The sequence below is a fragment of the Leucoraja erinacea genome, chromosome 12, assembly GCF_028641065.1.
Source record: "Leucoraja erinacea ecotype New England chromosome 12, Leri_hhj_1, whole genome shotgun sequence".
Taxonomy (NCBI): Eukaryota; Metazoa; Chordata; class Chondrichthyes; order Rajiformes; family Rajidae; genus Leucoraja; species Leucoraja erinaceus.
In genome coordinates, this window is record NC_073388.1 from 11,812,053 (window position 1) to 11,830,970 (window position 18,918).

An 18,918-nucleotide genomic window follows, 5' to 3' on the forward strand; every position below is an offset into this window, starting at 1 on the left:
GACTGTCATATGCTGAGAGAATGGAGCAGCTGGACTTGTACACTCCGGAGTTTAGAAGAATGAGAGGGGATCTCATTGAAATATATAAGATTGTTAATGGCTTGGACACGCTAGAGGCAGGAAACATGTTCCCGATGTTGGGGGAGCCCAGAACCAAGGGCTGCAGTTTAAGAATAAGGAGTAAGCCATTTAGAACAGAGAGGAGGAAACACTTTTTCTCACAGAGAATGGTGAGTCTGTGGAATTCTCTGCCTTAGAGGGCGGTGGAGGCAGGTTCTCTGGATGCTTTGAAGAGAAAGCTAGATAGGTCTCTTAAAAACTGCGGGAGTCAGGGGATATGGGGAGAAGGCAGGAGTGGGGTACTGATTGGGGTTGATCAGCCATGATCACATTGAATGGTGGTGCTGGTTCGAAGGGCCAAATGGCCTACTCCTGCACCTATTGTCTATTGTCTATTGTAAAAGACATAGTTTTATCAGTGCTCGTCATTTCTACCCATCTCCCATGACACAGAAATGTATTTAAATTCTTGATTAGTATGGGTGTCAGGGGTTATGGGGAGAAGGCAGGAGAATGGGGTGAGGAGTGAGAGATAGATCAGCCATGATTGAATGGTGGAGCAGACGATGGGCCGAATGGCCTAATTCTGTTCCTATCACTATCACTTATGAACTAATGACAAAGTGATTGGGTAACAAGACCGAAGCAAACGTGGTTCAATATTTTAATATCAGGCACATGAAACTATGATAGGGTTTGCATAGTACCTCTCCCACAGTAAAAGTTTCAAGGTACTTCACAAGGAGACTCTCAAACTATTAGGTATCAAAGTCTGTCCGGCAATGTGCAGGAAGGAACTGCGGATGCTGGTTTAAACCGAAGATAGACACAAAAAGCTGGAGTAACTCAGTGGGTCAGAAAGCATCTCTGGAGAAAAGTGACAGATGACGTTTAAGGTCTCAATCCAAAACGTCACTTATTCCTTTTCTCCAGAGATGCTGTCTGACCCGCGGAGTTACTCCAGCTGTTTGTGTCACTCTTGGTGAGGTGTCTGTATGGTAATGGTTGCCTGGTCTCCAAATTTTCCTTTGCTCAATTTCTCAATTGCTTCATTGCTTAGCATCTGTATGGTATTATACAATTGAAGACCATGGAGAGCAGAGCCATTCAAGAGCGCTCTCTCGTGGCATCTGACTCATCTTTTCACTGTCCTAAACTCAGATAGAGTTTTCATAATGAATAACCTCAAATTAAGATTATGGGCACATTGGGATCCAATGCACAGCTTGTTGGGGGGGGTGGGGGGGGGGGTGTTGGGAGTTAAGAGAAACTGCATGTAGAAATTCATCAGGCTGTCTCCTCTCATATGTTTCTCTTTGAAGGAGTGCATGCAGGCGGAGTGGCTGACAAGGATAATGGGCACATCTCTGAGGATCAATCAATCTATTCACTCCATGATTATGACAGAGAGCATGTCAGGTAACATACAAGTCTGTGTACAGTAACTCCCTATAATTATAGGTTACTCTCATATCCTATTACAGGGAGCCATTGAAACACATTTATCCTGAGAGGGGAGAGACAATGATACCAGGCAGTCATCCACCTCTTCTCCACTTGCACTGAGGAAGCACTTTGAAGTTGCACATCATTCAAAGAAAGGGAAGGCAATCTCCTTCTTCTGTAACCAAAGGTCTCACTGGGATAAAGCAGTTTGACAAATGAAGTAGGATCACGCAAAGCTTAATATGAATTGACAATTCACCATCACTCAATTTGTAATTCAGGAAGAAAAATCCCCTGTTATTTCCAGCTCTCTTAGAATATGGTCCTAAATGATGAGGAGAAGTGTTCTTTGTATCTTAATGGCAGCTGTTCACAACAAAAATGTTCACTTTCTGCAATGGTGTGGGAGGAAAGTAGGAGGTTGCGGAGCCTAAACAAGACTCGGATGTCCAGCTCAATCCAATGACTAAAGCCCCTGTCCCACTTAGGAAACCTGAACAGAAACCTTTGGAGACTTTGCGCCCCACCCAAGGTTTCCGTGCGGTTCCCGGAGGTTTTTGTCAGCCTCCCTACCTGCTTCCACTACCTGCAACCTCCGGCAACCACCTGCAACCTCCGGGAACCGCACGGAAACCTTGGGCGTGGCGCAAAGTCTCCATAGGTTTCCTTTCAGGTTTCCTAAGTGGGACAGGGGCATTACTGTACGCAGACGGAAGAAGAACATGTAGCACGGAACACAGTGGGCGGCAGAGTGAAGCAGCGGAAGAGCTGCTCCCTCATAGCTCCAGAGACACGGGTTCAATCCTGACTACAGGTGCCGTCTGTGCGGAGTTTGTACGTTCTCCCTGTGAGTTTCCTCTGGATCCTCTGCTTTCCTCCCACACCCCAAAGACATTCAGGTTTGTAGGTTAATTGGCTTCTGTAAATGGTCCCCAGGTGTGTTGGATGCAAAAGTGGAATAATATCGAAACAAGTATGGATTTCTCTAACTTCAAGTAACCCCTGTAATCTCTCTCTCTCCATTCCTCCCCCACCCAAGTTACACCAGATTCACATTCTCACCCAGCAAACAGCTAACAACCACCCGTTTCCTATATTATCATTACTTTTTTGCATATCTTTCATTCATTTGTTCTATCTCACTGCATTACTGTCTCTATCTCTCATTTCCCCTGACCAGTCTGAAGAAGGGGCTCCGACCCAAAAGGTCCCCCTTTCCTTTTCTCCAGTGATGCTGCCTGTCCTGCTGAGTAACTCCAGCATGTTGTGGGTATCTTCAGTTTCAACCAGCATCTGCAGTTCCTTCCTACACTCGTGTATAGGTGATCGAAAGAGCATGTTTCCACGTTGCATCTCTAAACTAAATTAAACATTAAAAAAAACTAAACATTACAGCGCATGTTCAGACTCTCTAGCCCACAATATCCATGACAAACAGAATAATGAGTTAAATTAATCTCCTCTGCTTGGTTCAAATCATTCCATTCCCTGATTTCCATTTGCCTATCAAAAAGCCTCTTAAACGCCATGATTATATCTGCCACCACCATTCCCACTGGCAGTGTATTCCAAGCACTCACCACCCTTGGTGTAAAAAAATGCCACGCACAACTCCTCTCACCTTAAAGCTATGCCTTCTTGTCCTTGACACTTGCACCCAAGGTAAATGGTTCTGACTGTCTTCTCCATCTATGTCTCTTATGACTTTATCCACTTCTATCTGGTCTCTCCCTCCACCTCCGATGCTCCAAAGAAGACTATCCAAATCTGTCCAACCTTGTAGCTAATACCTAATTATAAAGGCAGCAATTAAGATTCTGAAGAAGACAGATTCTGAAGAATGAATCTGAAGAAGTGTCTTGACCCCAAAACATCACCTATCCATTTTCCCCCAGAGATGCTTCCTGACCCGCTGAGTTACTCCAGCACTTTGTGTCTGTCTATCTCAGTAAATGATATATTTGGGAAAGGGCCATTTGGAAGATGAGGCAACCATGACCAGCTCCAGCAATGTGCTTTCTTTTTGTGATGGTCGGACTTTTCCTCTCACTAAACTGCGGATAGACTAAGCGCGGCACTTTGATGTTGCAATCAGCCACTGCTTTCAACGCAACAGTCATTCTTGCCCGACCCCTTAGTTCTTTCCATGCTTCATCAGATCAGGAATCTGGAAATTGAAGACCGTGAAGGTGTAAACCAACCAGACATGTGAATAACTGCAGTGAACCTGTCTATTCTTGCACATCACATTTCTCCATCTTACTGATTAGTCATAAACAAGGGGCAGAGTCCGATGGTTTGCCATATCAACGGAGAATGTATTCTTTGTTTTGTGTAGTCAATGGGTTATTATGCATTATGCCCCCAATGTAAATGATGAACCCTGAAGCAAATACATTGAAGGCAGTTGTCATTTCCACTGCTAATGGTCAAACAGCCCCCCAAAAAATCTCCTGCAGGCAGCTATTGTCAGGACAAAGCAACCGTCTCACACATGGAAACATAGAAAATAGGTGCAGGAGTAGGCCATTCGGCCCTTCGAGCCTGCACCGCCATTCAATATGATCATGGCTGATCATCCAACGCAGTATCCTGTACCTGCCTTCTCCCCATACCCCCTGATCCCTTTATCCACAAGGGTCACATCTAACTCCCTCTTAAATATAGCCAATGAACTGGCCTCAACTACCTTCTGTGGCAGAGAATTCCAGAGATTCACCACTCTCTGTGTGAAAAATGTTTTTCTCATCTCGGTCCTAAAGGATTTCCCCTTATCCTTGAGCTGTGACTCCTTGTTCTGGACTTCCCCAACATCGGGAACAATCTTCCTGACATCTAGCCTGTCCAACCCCTTAAGGATTTTGTAAGTTTATATACGATCCCCCCTCAATCTTCTAAATTCTAGCGAGTACAAGCCGAGTCTATCCAGTCTTTCTTCATATGAAAGTCCTGACATCCCAGGAATCAGTGTCATGACATCCCAGTGAACCTTCTCTGTACTCCCGCAATGGCAAGAATGTCTTGCCGAAGATTAGGAGACCAAAACTGTACGCAATACTCCAAGTGTGGTCTCATCAAGACCCTGTACAACTGCAGTAGAACCTCCCTGCTCCTATACTGAAATACCTTTGCTATGAATGCTAACATACCATTCACTTTCTTCACTGCCTGCTGCACCTGCATGCCTACTTTCAATGACTGGTGTACCATGACACCCAGGTCTCGTTGCATCTCCCCTTTTCCCATGGCTCTGTCACGTGTACCTGGTGACTGATTCTCCCTCCATGGACACATGGTAGGTTGGGAAGACCATGCAGAAATCCAACTGGTACAGACACGGAGACAGGGACACACGTTTTTTTTTGTCTTAGATAAATAATGGCTAATACCATGATACCACACTGGGATACCTCCCCACTTCTCTTTGAAACAATGGCATAGGACCTTTCACTTCCACCTGGGATACGAGCCAGGAGTACAGTTATTCACCTTGTTTATATGTAAACACCTCTTCAAATGCATTTCTCCCTCATGGGTCATAAGGTCATAGGTGGCCTTGGTGGTGGGCTTGGAGGGGAGTTTGAGGAGCATCCTGAACAACGCAGTTCGCCTCCTCCATGATCCACTGGTCAACCTGAGGAGTACCTTCAGCAACAGTGGGACGACAGATGGCACAATGGGCTAAGTGTTCGGCTGGCGACCGGAAGGTAGCCGGTTCGAATCCCGCATGGAGTGCATACTGTCATTGTGTCCTTGGGGCAAGACACTTCACCCACCTTTGCCTGTGTGTAAATGTAATGTAATTATGTGAAGCACTTTGGGGTCAATGCAAGCTGACCAAAAATGTGCTATATAAAGCACATTTGCACATAAAGCACATCAAATCGTTTGCTATGTCGCTCTTCAAGGGAGATGCTAAATGCATTTCGTTGTCTCTGTACTGTACACTGACAATGACAATTAAAATTGAATCTGAATCTGAATCTGAATCTGAATATAAATAAGATTATTATTATTATTATAACAGACTGGTTCCACAGAATTCCAAAGGAGATCCTTCTTCCCTGTGGCTATCAAACAGTACAACTCCTCCCCCTTCGGTCATGGGGTAGACTGAGACACTGACACCCCCCCCCCCCCCCCCCCCCCCCCCCCCCCCCCCCCCCTCCCCAATCTTCTGCACATCCTTTCCATTCTCACTTTAATTTAATGTTTTGTGTATTTGGTGTTTTTATGACTGTTGGCAGTTTCCCTCCTGGGATAAATAAAGTTCTATCATATCACATCGTGTCGTGATAGGAGTAGCACTTGGCCATTTGGCCCACCAAGTCTACTCCTCCATTCCATCTTGGCTGACTGATCTATCTCTCCCTCCAAACCCCATACTCCTGCCTTCTCCCCATAACCTCTGACATCTGTACGAATCAAATTGCCTTTCATACTGCCTTGGAGGGTTTTTTTTTTCTCTGCCTGGTCCATGGAGTAGACTTGAACCCACAACCTTCTGATTCAGAGACTGGAGTGCTACCCACTGAACCGTGGAAAAAAACATGACATTGTCGGTGAGCCAAATAGCATTATTCATCCAATCCATCTTATGATGTGATGCCATAATTTCCTACACTATAATCACGACACCAAAAAAAGTTATTTAACCAATGCTACAAGAATCATAGATTTGCATTGAATGCACCTTTCTCTTTGTGAAATCTTTTTCCTGATTGCTCATACAAAAAAAATGTGGTACCCTCCGGCAGGTTTAAATAGTGCTTTATAAAATGAGCATCTGCACAATGGTACCTTTAAAATAGAATTCTTTGGTCTGCAAAATTAATTGACATACTAAATTTTATTTTAACGAAGCAATTTAATGTTGACGGGTTCATCAATAATATTGATTTAATTCAATTTATGCTTATGGAAGAATTAATGCTTGTGGGACTGCTTTAGACAGGGTAACTAAGCATACAAAGTAGCCTAATAGCATTAATTAAAGGTCACGACTGGAGGTCACACACAAAATATACTTTTTTTTAAATTCCCTGAATGTAATGAGGAATGGAGCAAAAGAGTCCATCTCACTTCTACATTTCATTCTAAAGGCCACCTGCAGTTCGGCAGGATCTGACCTATTATATTCTCTCCCCCTCATTTCCATCCTTTCCCTTAGGCACCGAGTTTACACAATTAATCTCCCATGGACAAACAGCCGTACGTCGGAGTGTGTGCGGAATAAGCCGTAAGTGAAACAAAAAAATGCAGATGCTGGTTTACAAAAGTGACCTAGAGTGCTGCAGTAACTCAACGGGTCAACCAGCATAGATACCAAGTGCTGGAATAACTCAGCGGGTCAGGCAGCAGCTCTGGAGAAAAAGGATGGATGACGTTTTTGGTCGGGACTCTTGGTCAGGCTGAAAGTAGGGGGTGAGGGGGGGAAGAATTGGAGGCGAGGAAAGACCAGGACAAATCAGGGCCAGCAACAAACGACCACATGCAGGCCGTTGTCCTGGTCGACCCATTGTTGGCTGGGGAGGGTGTGATCTCAAGATCAGCATCTCTGGAGAACATGGATAGGTGACGTTTTGGATCGGCACGCTTCTTGCTAGGTTTTGTCCTGCTTCTCCTCTCTTCCAGCTTTCTTTCCGCTCAAAAACGCCCACTGCAAAGGGGCCTCAGCCTGAAACATCACCTGTGCATGTTCTCCAGAGTTGCCACTTGACTCACTAAGTTGAGATCAATGAGATAGTGGAACATTTGGGATTGGTTCCCCCGCCAATGATGGCAAATAGATTTGACCTTTGAAGCATCTCCACATGTTCAGCATTCACTTCAGCACTTTGTGTCATTTTTTGTAAGCCTTGAGTGATATCAAGCAATTAATAAATCTTCAACTATGCTTTGCACAGAATCATACTTCCTCCCATTCCCTATCCCCGAGGATTTACGTTCAGCTGCTGGTGAAACAAAGTTATTGATATTCTTGTGTTTAAGAAGGAACTGCAGATGCTGGAGAATCGAAGGTACACAAAAAAGCTGGAGAAACTCAGCGGGTGCAGCAGCATCTATGGAGCGAAGGAAATAGGCAACGAAGGGTTTCGGCCCGAAACGTTGCCTATTTCCTTCGCTCCATAGATGCTGCTGCACCCGCTGAGTTTCTCCAGCTTTTGTGTGTACCTTATTCTTCTTCTTTTAACAAACAAGATGGCATCAGAGGCACATATGATGAGCATTGACAGCATTGAACTCACTGGATTTTAAAAGGATGAGGGAAGACCTCATAGAAATTCAATATGGATTCAAGAGAGAGTTAGATACAGCTCTGGGGGCTAATGGAATCAAGGGATACGGGGAGAAAGCAGGAACGGGGTACTGATACTGGATGGTCAGCCATGATCATATTGAATGACGGTGCTGGCTCAAAGGCCTACTCCTGTGCCTATTTTCTATGTTTCTATCAAACGTACCAAATAGTGAAAGGCCAGGATAGAATGGATGTGGAGAGGATGTTTCCACTGGTGGGAGAGTTCGGGGCCAGAGGCAAAAGCTTCAGAATAAAAGGACGTACCTTTAGAAAGGTGATGAGGAGGAATTTCTTCAATCAGAGGGTGCGAATCTGTGAAATTCATTGCCACAGACGGCTGTGGAGGCCAAGTCAATGGATATTTTTAAGGCAGGGATTGACAGATTCTTGATTCATACAGTTATGGGGAGAAAGGTGGAGAGCAGGTCAATGGGATGGAGAGGGAAAGGCAGATTGGCCATGATTGAATGGCCAATTCTGATTGAATGTAGACTTGATGGGCCGAATGGCCTAATTCTGCTCCAAGAACATATGAACACATAGCGATAGCTCACTCTTACAATGATACTCAGATGTCAGGTCTCCTGGTTTGGACACACGGGACCCATTTTGGGCCCGAAAAGCAGCCACAAGGCAAATTTCTAATTGATGATTTGCCTACATAATAAAAAAGGTCCGACACTTTCAAACAGAAATAATGCTTCCAAAATGTGAGAATTTCACGTTTTATAATCTCTTCGATCTACAGTGCCCTCCATAATGTTTGGGACAAAGACTCATCATTTATTTATTTGCCTCTGTACTCCACAATTTGAGATTTGTAATAGAAAAAAATCACATGTGGTTAAAGTGCACATTGTCAGATTTTATTAAAGGCCATGTTTATACATTTTGGTTTCACCACGTAGAAATTACAGCAGTGTTTATGCATAGTCCCCCCCATTTCAGGGCACCATAATATTTGGGACACGTGGCTTCATAGGTGTTTGTAATTGTTCAGGTGTGTTTAATTCCCTCCTTAATGCAGGTATAAGCGAGCTCTCAGCACCTAGTCTTTCCTCCAGTCTTTCCATCACCTTTGGTAACTTTTATTGCTGTTTATCAACATGAGGACCAAAGTTGTGCCAATGAAAGTCAAATAAGCCATTATGAGACTGAGAAACAAGAATAAAACTGTTAGAGATATCAGCCAAACCTTAGGCTTACCAAAATAAACTGTTTGTAACATCATTAAGAAGAAAGAGAGCACCGGTGAGCTCACTAATCGGAAAGAGACTGGCAGGCCAAGGAAGACCATCACAGCTGATGACAGAGGAATTCTCCCTATAATAAAGAAAAATCCCCAAACACATGTCCAACATATCAGAGACATTCTTCAGGAGTCAGGTGTGGATTTGTCAATGACCACTGTGTGCAGAATACTTCATGAACAGAAATACAGAGGCTACGCTGCAAGATGCAAATCACTGGTTAGCCACAAAAATAGGATGGCCAGGTCACAGTTTGCGAAGAAATACTTAAAAGAGCAACCACAGTTCTGGAAAAAAAAGGTCTTGTGGACAGAGGAGACAAAGATTAACTTATATCAGAGTGATGGCAAGAGCAAAGTATGGAGGAGAGAAGGAACTGCCCAAGATCCAAAGCATACCACCTCATCTGTGAAACACGGTGGTGGGGGTGTTATGACCTGGGCATGTATAGCTGCTGAAGGTACTGGCTCACTTATCTTCATTGATGATACAACTGCTGATGGTAATAGCATAATAAATTCAGAAGTGTATAGACACATCCTATCTGTTCAGGTTCAAACAAATGCCTCAAAACTCATTGGCCGGTGGTTCATTCTACAGCAAGACAATGATCCCATACTGCTGAAGTAACAAAGGAGTTTTTCAAAGCTAAAAAATGGTCAATTCATGAGTGGCCAAGTCAATCACCCGATCTGAACCCAATTGAGCATGCCTTTTGTATGCTGAAGAGAAAACTGAACGGGACTAGCTCCCAAAACAAGCATAAGCTGAAGATGGCTGCAATACCGGCCTGGCAGAGCATCACCAGAGAAGACACCCAGCAACTGGTGATGTCCATGAATCGCAGACTTCAAGCAGTCACTGCATGCAAAGGATATGCAATAAAATACTAAACATGACTATTTGTGGGAGGAGCCATCTTGGGGAACGGCTGCTAACTAGCAGCCGTCCATTTAATTCACTTTTTTTTTGCAGTTTTAGTGAGTCCTGTGCCCTGTTTGTGGGAGAGATAGTCTTTTTAATGTGGGGGGGTAGGGGGTAATAATATTTCTAGGTCCCTACCTGGTCGGTGAGGCAGCTTTTTCTCTGGGCTGCCCCGTCGACCCGTCCTCGTGGCCTACCAGCGGGCGTGGAGCGCCGTTTCCTGGCGGGGACCGCCCAGCACCTCGGCTTCGGTGGCGGCACAGCGCTGGAGCGCTATCGCGGAGCGGAGCGGGCGATGCCTTGCCTGGGTCGCCGCGCTGGATCGACGCGCTGGAGCTCCGGTGAGCTGTGACCGCCGAGATCAACACCTCCGGGCTGCGGGTCTGCGGAGCGGAGCGGGCGGCGCCGACTTTAACATCGGGAGCCTGGGAGCTCCAAACCGGCGCGGCCTTGTCGGCTTCGGAAGCCGCGGTCCCCAGTTAGGAAGCGGCCGTTCCAGGTGGCCCAGCCGCTGAAAGGACTCTCCCGACGCCGGGGCAACAGCACCCGGCCAGAACGGCCAGGAACATCGGGCCTCCGTAGAGGCAATAGCAGAGGCCTCAATAGGCCTGACTTTGGGAGAACTGGGGATGGGGGCTGGACATTGTGCCTTCCCCCACAGTGGCATCCATTGAGGGGGGATGATTTATTGTGTGTAATGTGAATATGTTAGTTTGTGTCCAAGATGGCTGTCGGAAGGGAGAGTGGACGCTGGCACGCTTTAGCTGCCGCTGCTCTCTCTTCACATTGTGTTTTTGATTTTTTTGTCTTTGGAACAAATTCTTTCTTTAATTTGTGTATTGGTGATGTCCTTATTACTTATTTTACTCCAACTATATGTATTTTCTCTCATGTTAATTTCTGTAAGGTGTCCTTAAGACTTTGAAAGGCGCCCGCAAATAAAATTTATTATTATTATTATTACTTTCATTTACATGACATTGTTGTGTCCCAAACATTATGGTGCCCTGAAATGGGGGGACTATGTATAAACACTGCTGTAATTTCTACATGGTGAAACCAAAATGTTTAAAACTGGGCTTTATTAAAACCTGACAATGTGCACTTTAACCACATCTGATTTTTTTTCCTATTACAAATCTCAAATTGTGGAGTACAGAGGCAAATAAATAAATGATGGGTCTTTGTCCCAAACATTATGGAGGGCACTGAAGTGATTCATTCCATCTCCCACAGATTTACACAAATAATCTACAGTGGATAAATGCTAGTACATGGGGGTGTATGCAAAATAAACCTTGAGTGATGCCAGGCCTTAATAAATCAGGAGTTACACTGGGTGAGTGACTCATATGATCCTACAGCACAAGTAAAACATTTTTAATTTACCACTTTGAAAAATGTCGTGACATTGGCATTTTGTGATAGACTATATATATTTTTTTGCCTTCATTTTCTCCCTCTCCCTCTTCTTAGGATGAATGTTCCACTGATTCCAACTGATCATATCTCAGGTGGAATAAGAGCACTGGCAGGAATTTCAATATTTACTCAAACGCAGAACCTTTTCATTTTTCACTATGTTCCATACTGAAATCCTAAAAACATTTTTAAAGGATTTGCAATTAACCTGGGCGCCATGTTAGAAACATAGAAACATAGAAATTAGGTGCAGGAGTAGGCCATTCGGCCCTTCGAACCTGCTCCGCCATTCAATATGATCATGGCTGATCATCCAACTCAGTATCCTGTACCTGCCTTCTCTCCATACCCCCTGATCCCTTTAGCCACAAGGGCCACATCTAACTCCCTCTTAAATATAGCCAATGAACTGGCCTCAACTATCTTCTGTGGCAGAGAATTCCACAGATTCACCACTCCTGTGTGAAAAAAGTTTCTATCATCTCGGTCCTAAAAGACTTCCCCCTTATCCTTAAACTGTGACCCCTTGTTCTGGACTTCCCTGACATCAGGAACAATCTTCCTGCATCTAGCCTGTCCAACCCCATAAGAATTTTGTAAGTTTCTATAAGATCCGCCCTCAATCTTCTAAATTCTAGCAAGTACAAGCCGAGTCTATCCAGTCTTTCTTCATATGAAAGTCCTGACATTCCAGGAATCAGTCTGGTGAACCTTCTCTGTACTCCCTCTATGTTGGAGGAAAGACGGTGTCAAGCTGGAAAGGGTGCGGAGAAGGTTTACGAGGATGTTGCCAGGACTCGAGGGTCTGAGCCACTTGGAGAGGTTGGGGCAGTCTCGGACTCTATTCCTTGGAGGGTAGGAGAATGAGGGGTGGTCCTACAGATGTGTAGAAAATCATGAGAGGAATAGATCAGGTAAATGCACAGAATCTCATTCCCAGAATAGGGGAATTGAGAGCCAGAGAATAAAGGTTTAAAGTGAAGAGGGAACATTTTTTTACACAAAAGGTGGTGGGTGTATGGAATGAGCTGCCAGAGGAGGTATTTGATGTGGGTTCCATCGCAACATTTAAGAAACATTTAGACAAGTACATGGATAGGATAGGTTTAGGGGGGTAGGGGCCAAATGCAGGCAGGTGGGACCTGTTGGTCGGTGTGGGCATGTTGGGCCGAAGGAACGCTGTTCGCCTCTATCTAGGGATCCCAAACATACATCAGGATGCTACTTTTGTAAACATTTGTGCATTCGTGTAGAGTCATGTCTCAATGGCCTGCTGAAACCTGCTTCTGTCCAGGTTAAAGGGGACCCTAATGCATCAGGCCGGCCTCAGGCCACATCCATCGAGGTGGTGAGGGCTGTAATCAATCTGCTTCTTGAACAATCCAACGTCAGTATGCAGACTGGAGAAGATCCAATATGCAACCTGCAGGTTTCATCAAATCAATCCAGCATCCAAGCAATTATTGATCCAGATCCAAACACACCAGATCACTGTAAAACACCTGCTTCCTTTCCAGTAACAATCCCTGGCAGCCAGCGATAAATCTAAAGCTCTTTCCATAATATCCCAAACTCAAGGCCTTCCTTGCACTCTGGGCTGTTCGCTGCAATACTATGACCTGCAAGCTCTCCCTCCATCCAGAACTGGGATGGCAAATTGGTGCAGATGTTAGAGTTGCTGCCAGTCAGGCAACATCTCTGCAGAAAGAGGAACGAGTCTTGACCCTTCGTCAGACGTCACCCATCTTTTTATCTCCAGAGATGCTGCCTGTCCCGTTGAGCTACTCCAGCGCTTTGTGTATATCTTCGGTGTACACCAGCATCTGCAGGTCCTTCCTGCAAACTTTATTGTCAAGCTTTCCCCTGCCTCCTAACAGTCACACAATATTTTCGTGGCAACCGCCACAGTGAAATCAATAATGGAAATCTATTAGTCGATTGGAATTTTCCATTTCTTCCTGTCTGTAAAATTTACAAAGCGTAGTGAAAAGATTCAATTAGTGAGGAAGAAAGTATGTAGCAATATTTGTCACTTGACATGAACACGGTATTTGCTTCAAATGCATTTGAGAGTGATCTAGAACATAGATGTATAGTCAGACATAAAATGCTGGTGTAACTGAGGAGAGCAGGCGCCATCTCTGGAGACAAAGAATGGGTGACCTTTCGGGTCAAGACCCTTCTTCAGATTTCGACTCGAAACATCATCCATTCCTTCTATCCAGGTCAGGTCGGGGGTGAGATTCCCCCGCCACGGGTACCATGTAATCCCGTGCTACCTGATCCATGGTCGGATAGTCGGCGACTAAGCCGTCTCCCCCACCTGGTTTGCCAGGTGAGGAGGGGACTGTGGATCCCCAGCAGGACCAAAAACAAGACCTGTCAAAGGGTAGATGAGCTGCTAGCGAGCCAATGGCCATCCACACTTCGGTAGAAGTTGCGATCACTGTCGTACGTAGCATTGTAAGGAGTGATGATAAAGCACACACCAAAATCCTATACTTCAATGGCAGAAGTCTACAGGAACTGGAGGACAGAGATGTGTGGTGCATCCGTCACCGTTCCCATTGGAAACCAGCACCACTGCGTCGCTAATGTTTTCAACCATGATGAATGAATGAATGAATGAATGAGATGAATGAATGAATGAGAGATGCTGCCTGACCCGTTGAGTTAATGCAGCATGTTCCGTCTATATAGAGCAACACAGCATTGGAACAGGCCCTTCAGCCTATAATGTCTGCCAGATAGGATGCCAAGATAAACTAATCTCCTCTGCCAGTGCGTGACCCATATGCCTCCAAACCATTTACACAACTGCTCATTTATTCATTCAATATTTCAGTTGTGAATACCTCTTCATATTATGAACAGAATGGTTACATTCTCTCCCTGCTCGGAATGGTCCCAAGGAATTGTCAGCAGATATAGTGAATCCCAAGTCATCAGACTGTAGTCCAAAGTCTGGTCTGTGATTCATCGCAAGATCCCAGTGAATTGGCGAGTTGCATTCCTTGGAGATAACTAATTCCTGAGTAGCTGAGAAAACTGTGGTTGCCCAGCAGGGACCTCACCTTGTTGGCCAGATGCCTTTCCTCCGGTGCCCGCAAGGAACTGCAATGTTGATAGCTAAGGGAAAGTTTGTTCCCTTAGCCATCGAACAAAAAAGCAAATGAGGGAAGAATGAAGGAGGATTAGAGGGATATGGGCCAAACACAGGCAGGTGGGACTAGTGCAGATGGGACACGTTGGGCGATGTGGGCATCCACGTTGTATAATACTCTGACTGAGAGTTTGCATGATCTCCAAGGGACCCACGTGGGTTTTCTCCAGGTGCTCTGGTTTCCTCCCACACTCCACAAACAGAAGGTTTTGTAGATTAATTAGCTTGATGAATTTTAAATTGTCCCTAGTTTGTGTAGGATAGTGTAAATGTGTGGGGATCGCTGGTCGGCACGAGCTTGGTGGGCCGAAGGCCTGTTTCTGCGCTGTATCTCTAACCTGAACTAAAATTGGCTTCTGTAAATTGTCCTGATTGTGTGGGATGGAAAGAATGTACAGGAGAGCACTGGTCGGCACAGACTTAGTGGGCCGAAGGGCCTGTTTCCAGGTTGTATCTCTAAACTAAACTCTATTTCTCTATGACTCTAAGAACAGTGGATGGCTTACATTGTATTCTCTCATGGGAGTCAACATCTCCGATGACCTCTCTTGGACCCACAATACCTCTACTCTGATCAAGAAGGCTCATCAGCATCTCTTCTTCCTGAGGAGACTGAAGAAGGTCCATCTGTCTCCTCAGATCCTGGTGAACTTCTACCGCTGCACCATCGAGAGCATCCTTACCAAATGCATCACAGTATGGTATGGCAACTGCTCTGTCTCCGACCGGAAGGCACTGCAGAGGGTGGTGAAAATTGCCCAACGCATCACCGGTTCCACGCTCCCCTCCATTGAGTCTGTCCAAAGCAAGCGCTGTCTGCGGAGGGCGCTCAGCATCGCCAAGGACTGCTCTCACCCCAACCATGGACTGTTTACCCTCCTACCATCCGGGAGGCGCTACAGGTCTCTCCGTTGCCGAACCAGCAGGTCGAGGAACAGCTTATTTCCGGCGGCTGTCACTCTACTAAACAACGTACCTCGGTGACTGCCAATCACCACCCCCCCCGGACACTTATTATTTATTTTTTATTCAAATCGTTTGCTATGTCGCTTTTCAAGGGAGATGATAAATGCATTTCGTTGTCTCTGTACTGTACACTGACAATGACAATTAAAATTGAATCTGAATCTGAATCTGAATCATGGGGAACACTGACTAGTGATGTAGTGGGATGAGAAGTGTTGGGAAAAACCTTCAGGGCCTCGATGCAGGGCTGTCAACTCTCACGCGTTGAGCGTGAGAGTCATGCATTTCATGAATTTCTCACGCTCTCACACTGATGACAGAAGTTCTCACGCTCAAAACATTTTTTTTTTAATATCTAAATAAATAAATAAAGTCACACTACTCCACACTCACCAATGAGAATAGTTTTCTGTCGGCGGGTTTCCCGTAAAGAACGAGCAATTTTTTAAAGCCCATCGCACACTATTTAAAATGGCAATGTAGACAAAAATGCTGGAGAAACTCAGCGGGTGAGGCAGCATCTATGTCTGAGTTTGACCCTTCTTCAGACTCAAGCATTTCTCCAGCATTTTTGTCTACTGCTTTATAGATGCTGCCTCGCCCGCATTCACATTCCCGTGCAGATGGTGTGGTAGGTGAGACACGGCGGTGGTCCACGCATCCCGGGTGCTGTCTATACAGTATTTGTACATTCTCCCTATGACCACAGGGGTTTTCTCTGGATATTCTGGTTTCTCCCACATCCGAAAGAAAGAAGTGCAGGTTTGTAGGTTAATTGGCTTCTGTAAATTGTCCCTGGCGTGTAGGATAGAACTGGTGTATGGTAGATTGCTGGTTGGTGTGGACTTGGTGGGCCGAAGGGCCTGTTTCCATATATATGTAAAACATATAAATCTTAATTTCATTGAACCATATACGGTTGAATATGTGGCATTATTTTCGCCCTTGTCCCACTTAGGCAACCTGAACAGAAACCTCTGGAGACTTTGCGCCCCACCCAAGGTTTCCTTGCGGTTCCCGGAGGTTGCAGGTGGTTGCCGGAGGTTGCAGGTAGTGGAAGCAGGTAGGGAGACTGACAAAAACCTCCGAGAACCTCCGGGAACCGCACGGAAACCTTGGGTGGGGCGCAAAGTCTCCAGAGGTTTCCGTTCAGGTTTCCTAAGTGGGACAGGGGCATAATTATTTGTGCAGAACAGTGATGGAAGTCTGACTCCTCTCGCCTTGTTTCCATGTTTTTGTTTCACTATATATATATGCATAACAGCATGAATTATAATCTGATTTCCATACATGAATATACTAAGGTCATTCATGTGCTGCACCTGTTGATCAGAGCCTGGCTCCACTGTGGAATGTAATTAAGAATGCAATTTAGCCTAACTTTATTCATACCTAATCCAATTTGAAGCATAAATGCTGCATTCAAGTGTAAGTTAAAAGACTGGCTACAGTATGCACCAGATTCCACAATTTCAAGCTGAAAATGCAAAAGCTCCATACCGTGGGAGGGGACACAACCCCCTTCCCACGCCCTCCCCGCCTCAGTCGCCATACTCCCTCACAATTTCTCACACTCAAATCTCACCCAATATTGACAGCCCTGCGACATAAAATACAAGCTGTGGAATGTGCAACATGAAAAATGCTAGCAGGCAGTCTGCAAATTAAAAAAAGCCCCCCAAACTCACAGACAGGAGCAAATGACTAATTCTCTGAGGAAACGCTTCTTACCTTATTCGCCAGCAGTTGTTCTGCTCCGTGCTTCAGAGGCGAGCCTGTACCACGACAGAAACCGACATAGTCTTTAATACTTGCAGTACTTTCATGGATTCTAGTCATCTCCATCCCAGCTGCATCATTAACTGGAAAAGGAAAAGCATGTGTAATACAAAATGTCAAGGAGTGACCAACTACAACCTCATGTTGCCCGGCAACCTTCAGTTTGTTCACTGGAGGTGGGAAAGTAATTAAAAACAACGGTTTCTGATAAAGCTCCACCAATTATCTGATGATTTTTTTTGTTGCTGTTGTGACTCTACAGGCATCCTCCATGAGTCACCCACACTGAGTAAGTGTAACCTGCCACTTTGTAACCATTGTGTCATTCACTTTGTACATAGTCACATACATTTTGCAAAGGTAGCCCAGGTTCAACTTCAGAGGAGCATTCCCATTTAATTTGCACAACTCTTGAAAACCCCCAATTATCGTACATGGTTTATCTATGTCACTGTTAGAATGCTGAATAATGGCCCGTCACAAATGATTTGAAACCACTTTATATTGTAACCCGATGACTAAGTTACAGAGATAGGTTGAATAAGTTAGGTCTTTATTCTCTGGAGCGCAGAAGGTTAAGGGGGGACTTGATAGAGGTCTTTAAAATGATGAGAGGGATAGACAGAGTTGATGTGGACAGGCTTTTCCCTTTGAGAAAAGGGAAGATTCAAACAAGAGGACATGACTTCAGAATTAAGGGACAGAAGTTTAGGGGTAATATGAGGGGGAACTTCTTTACTCAGAGAGTGGTAGCGGTGTGGAATGAGCTTCCAGTGGAAGTGGTGGAGGCAGGTTCACTGGTATCATTTAAAAATAAATTGGATAGGCATATGGATGAGAAGGGAATGGAGGGTTATGGTATGAGTGCAGGCAGGTGGGACTAAAGGGAAAAAAGTTGTTCGGCACGGACTTGTAGGGCCGAGATGGCCTGTTTCCGTGCTGTAATTGGTATATGGTTATATGGTTATGACACTTCCTTGAGACTTGCCTACTTTAAATCACTTCGGGTGCTAACCTTCCCACCATTGAAGGGGTCTATAGGAGACCATAGTGACCTGCAATGATCTGCAAAATGAGGCTCCTGTAACATTGGCTGGTATGTTGATCATATACAGTACCACAAGAGTCATACAGCATAGAAACAGGCCCTTCAGCCCAACTAGCCCATGCCGACCAAGATGCCCCATCTACATTCGTCCCACCTGCCCGTGTTTGACCCATATTCCTATAAACATTCCCTATCCATTTACCTATTTGGAGCATGGGTCATTAATTTCAAAGATTTCAAATTAAACAAGATCTTCCCCAACAGCATCAAACATCAAATCCTCTATTTTCGTGGAAGATTGAGGAGATTTGGTGTGTCGACTAATATTCTCCTGAACTTCAACAAGTTCAAAGAGAGCATATTTTCGGGCGGCACGGTGGTGCAGCGGTAGAGTTACTGCCTTACAGCGCCAGAGACCCGGGTTCGACCCTGACTACAGATGCTAGTCTGTACGGAGTTTGCATGTTCTCTCTGTGACCTGTGTGGTTTATCTCCGAGATATCGGATTCCTCCCACACTCCAATGGCGTGCAGGTTTGTAGGTTAATTTGCTTGGTGTA

The 18,918-nt window shown here is 45.1% G+C and overlaps 1 protein-coding gene across 1 annotated transcript in view; it reads right to left on the bottom strand.

Annotated features, from left to right (window-relative positions):
• Positions 1-18,918, bottom strand: part of arhgef9a (Cdc42 guanine nucleotide exchange factor (GEF) 9a) — a 270,953-nt gene that overhangs the window by 208,465 nt on the left and 43,570 nt on the right. Inside the window, exon 5 of the mRNA XM_055643574.1 lies at positions 17,264-17,394. Coding sequence (XP_055499549.1) covers positions 17,264-17,394 — 131 coding nt within the window. The remainder of the gene's footprint in view (positions 1-17,263; positions 17,395-18,918) is intronic.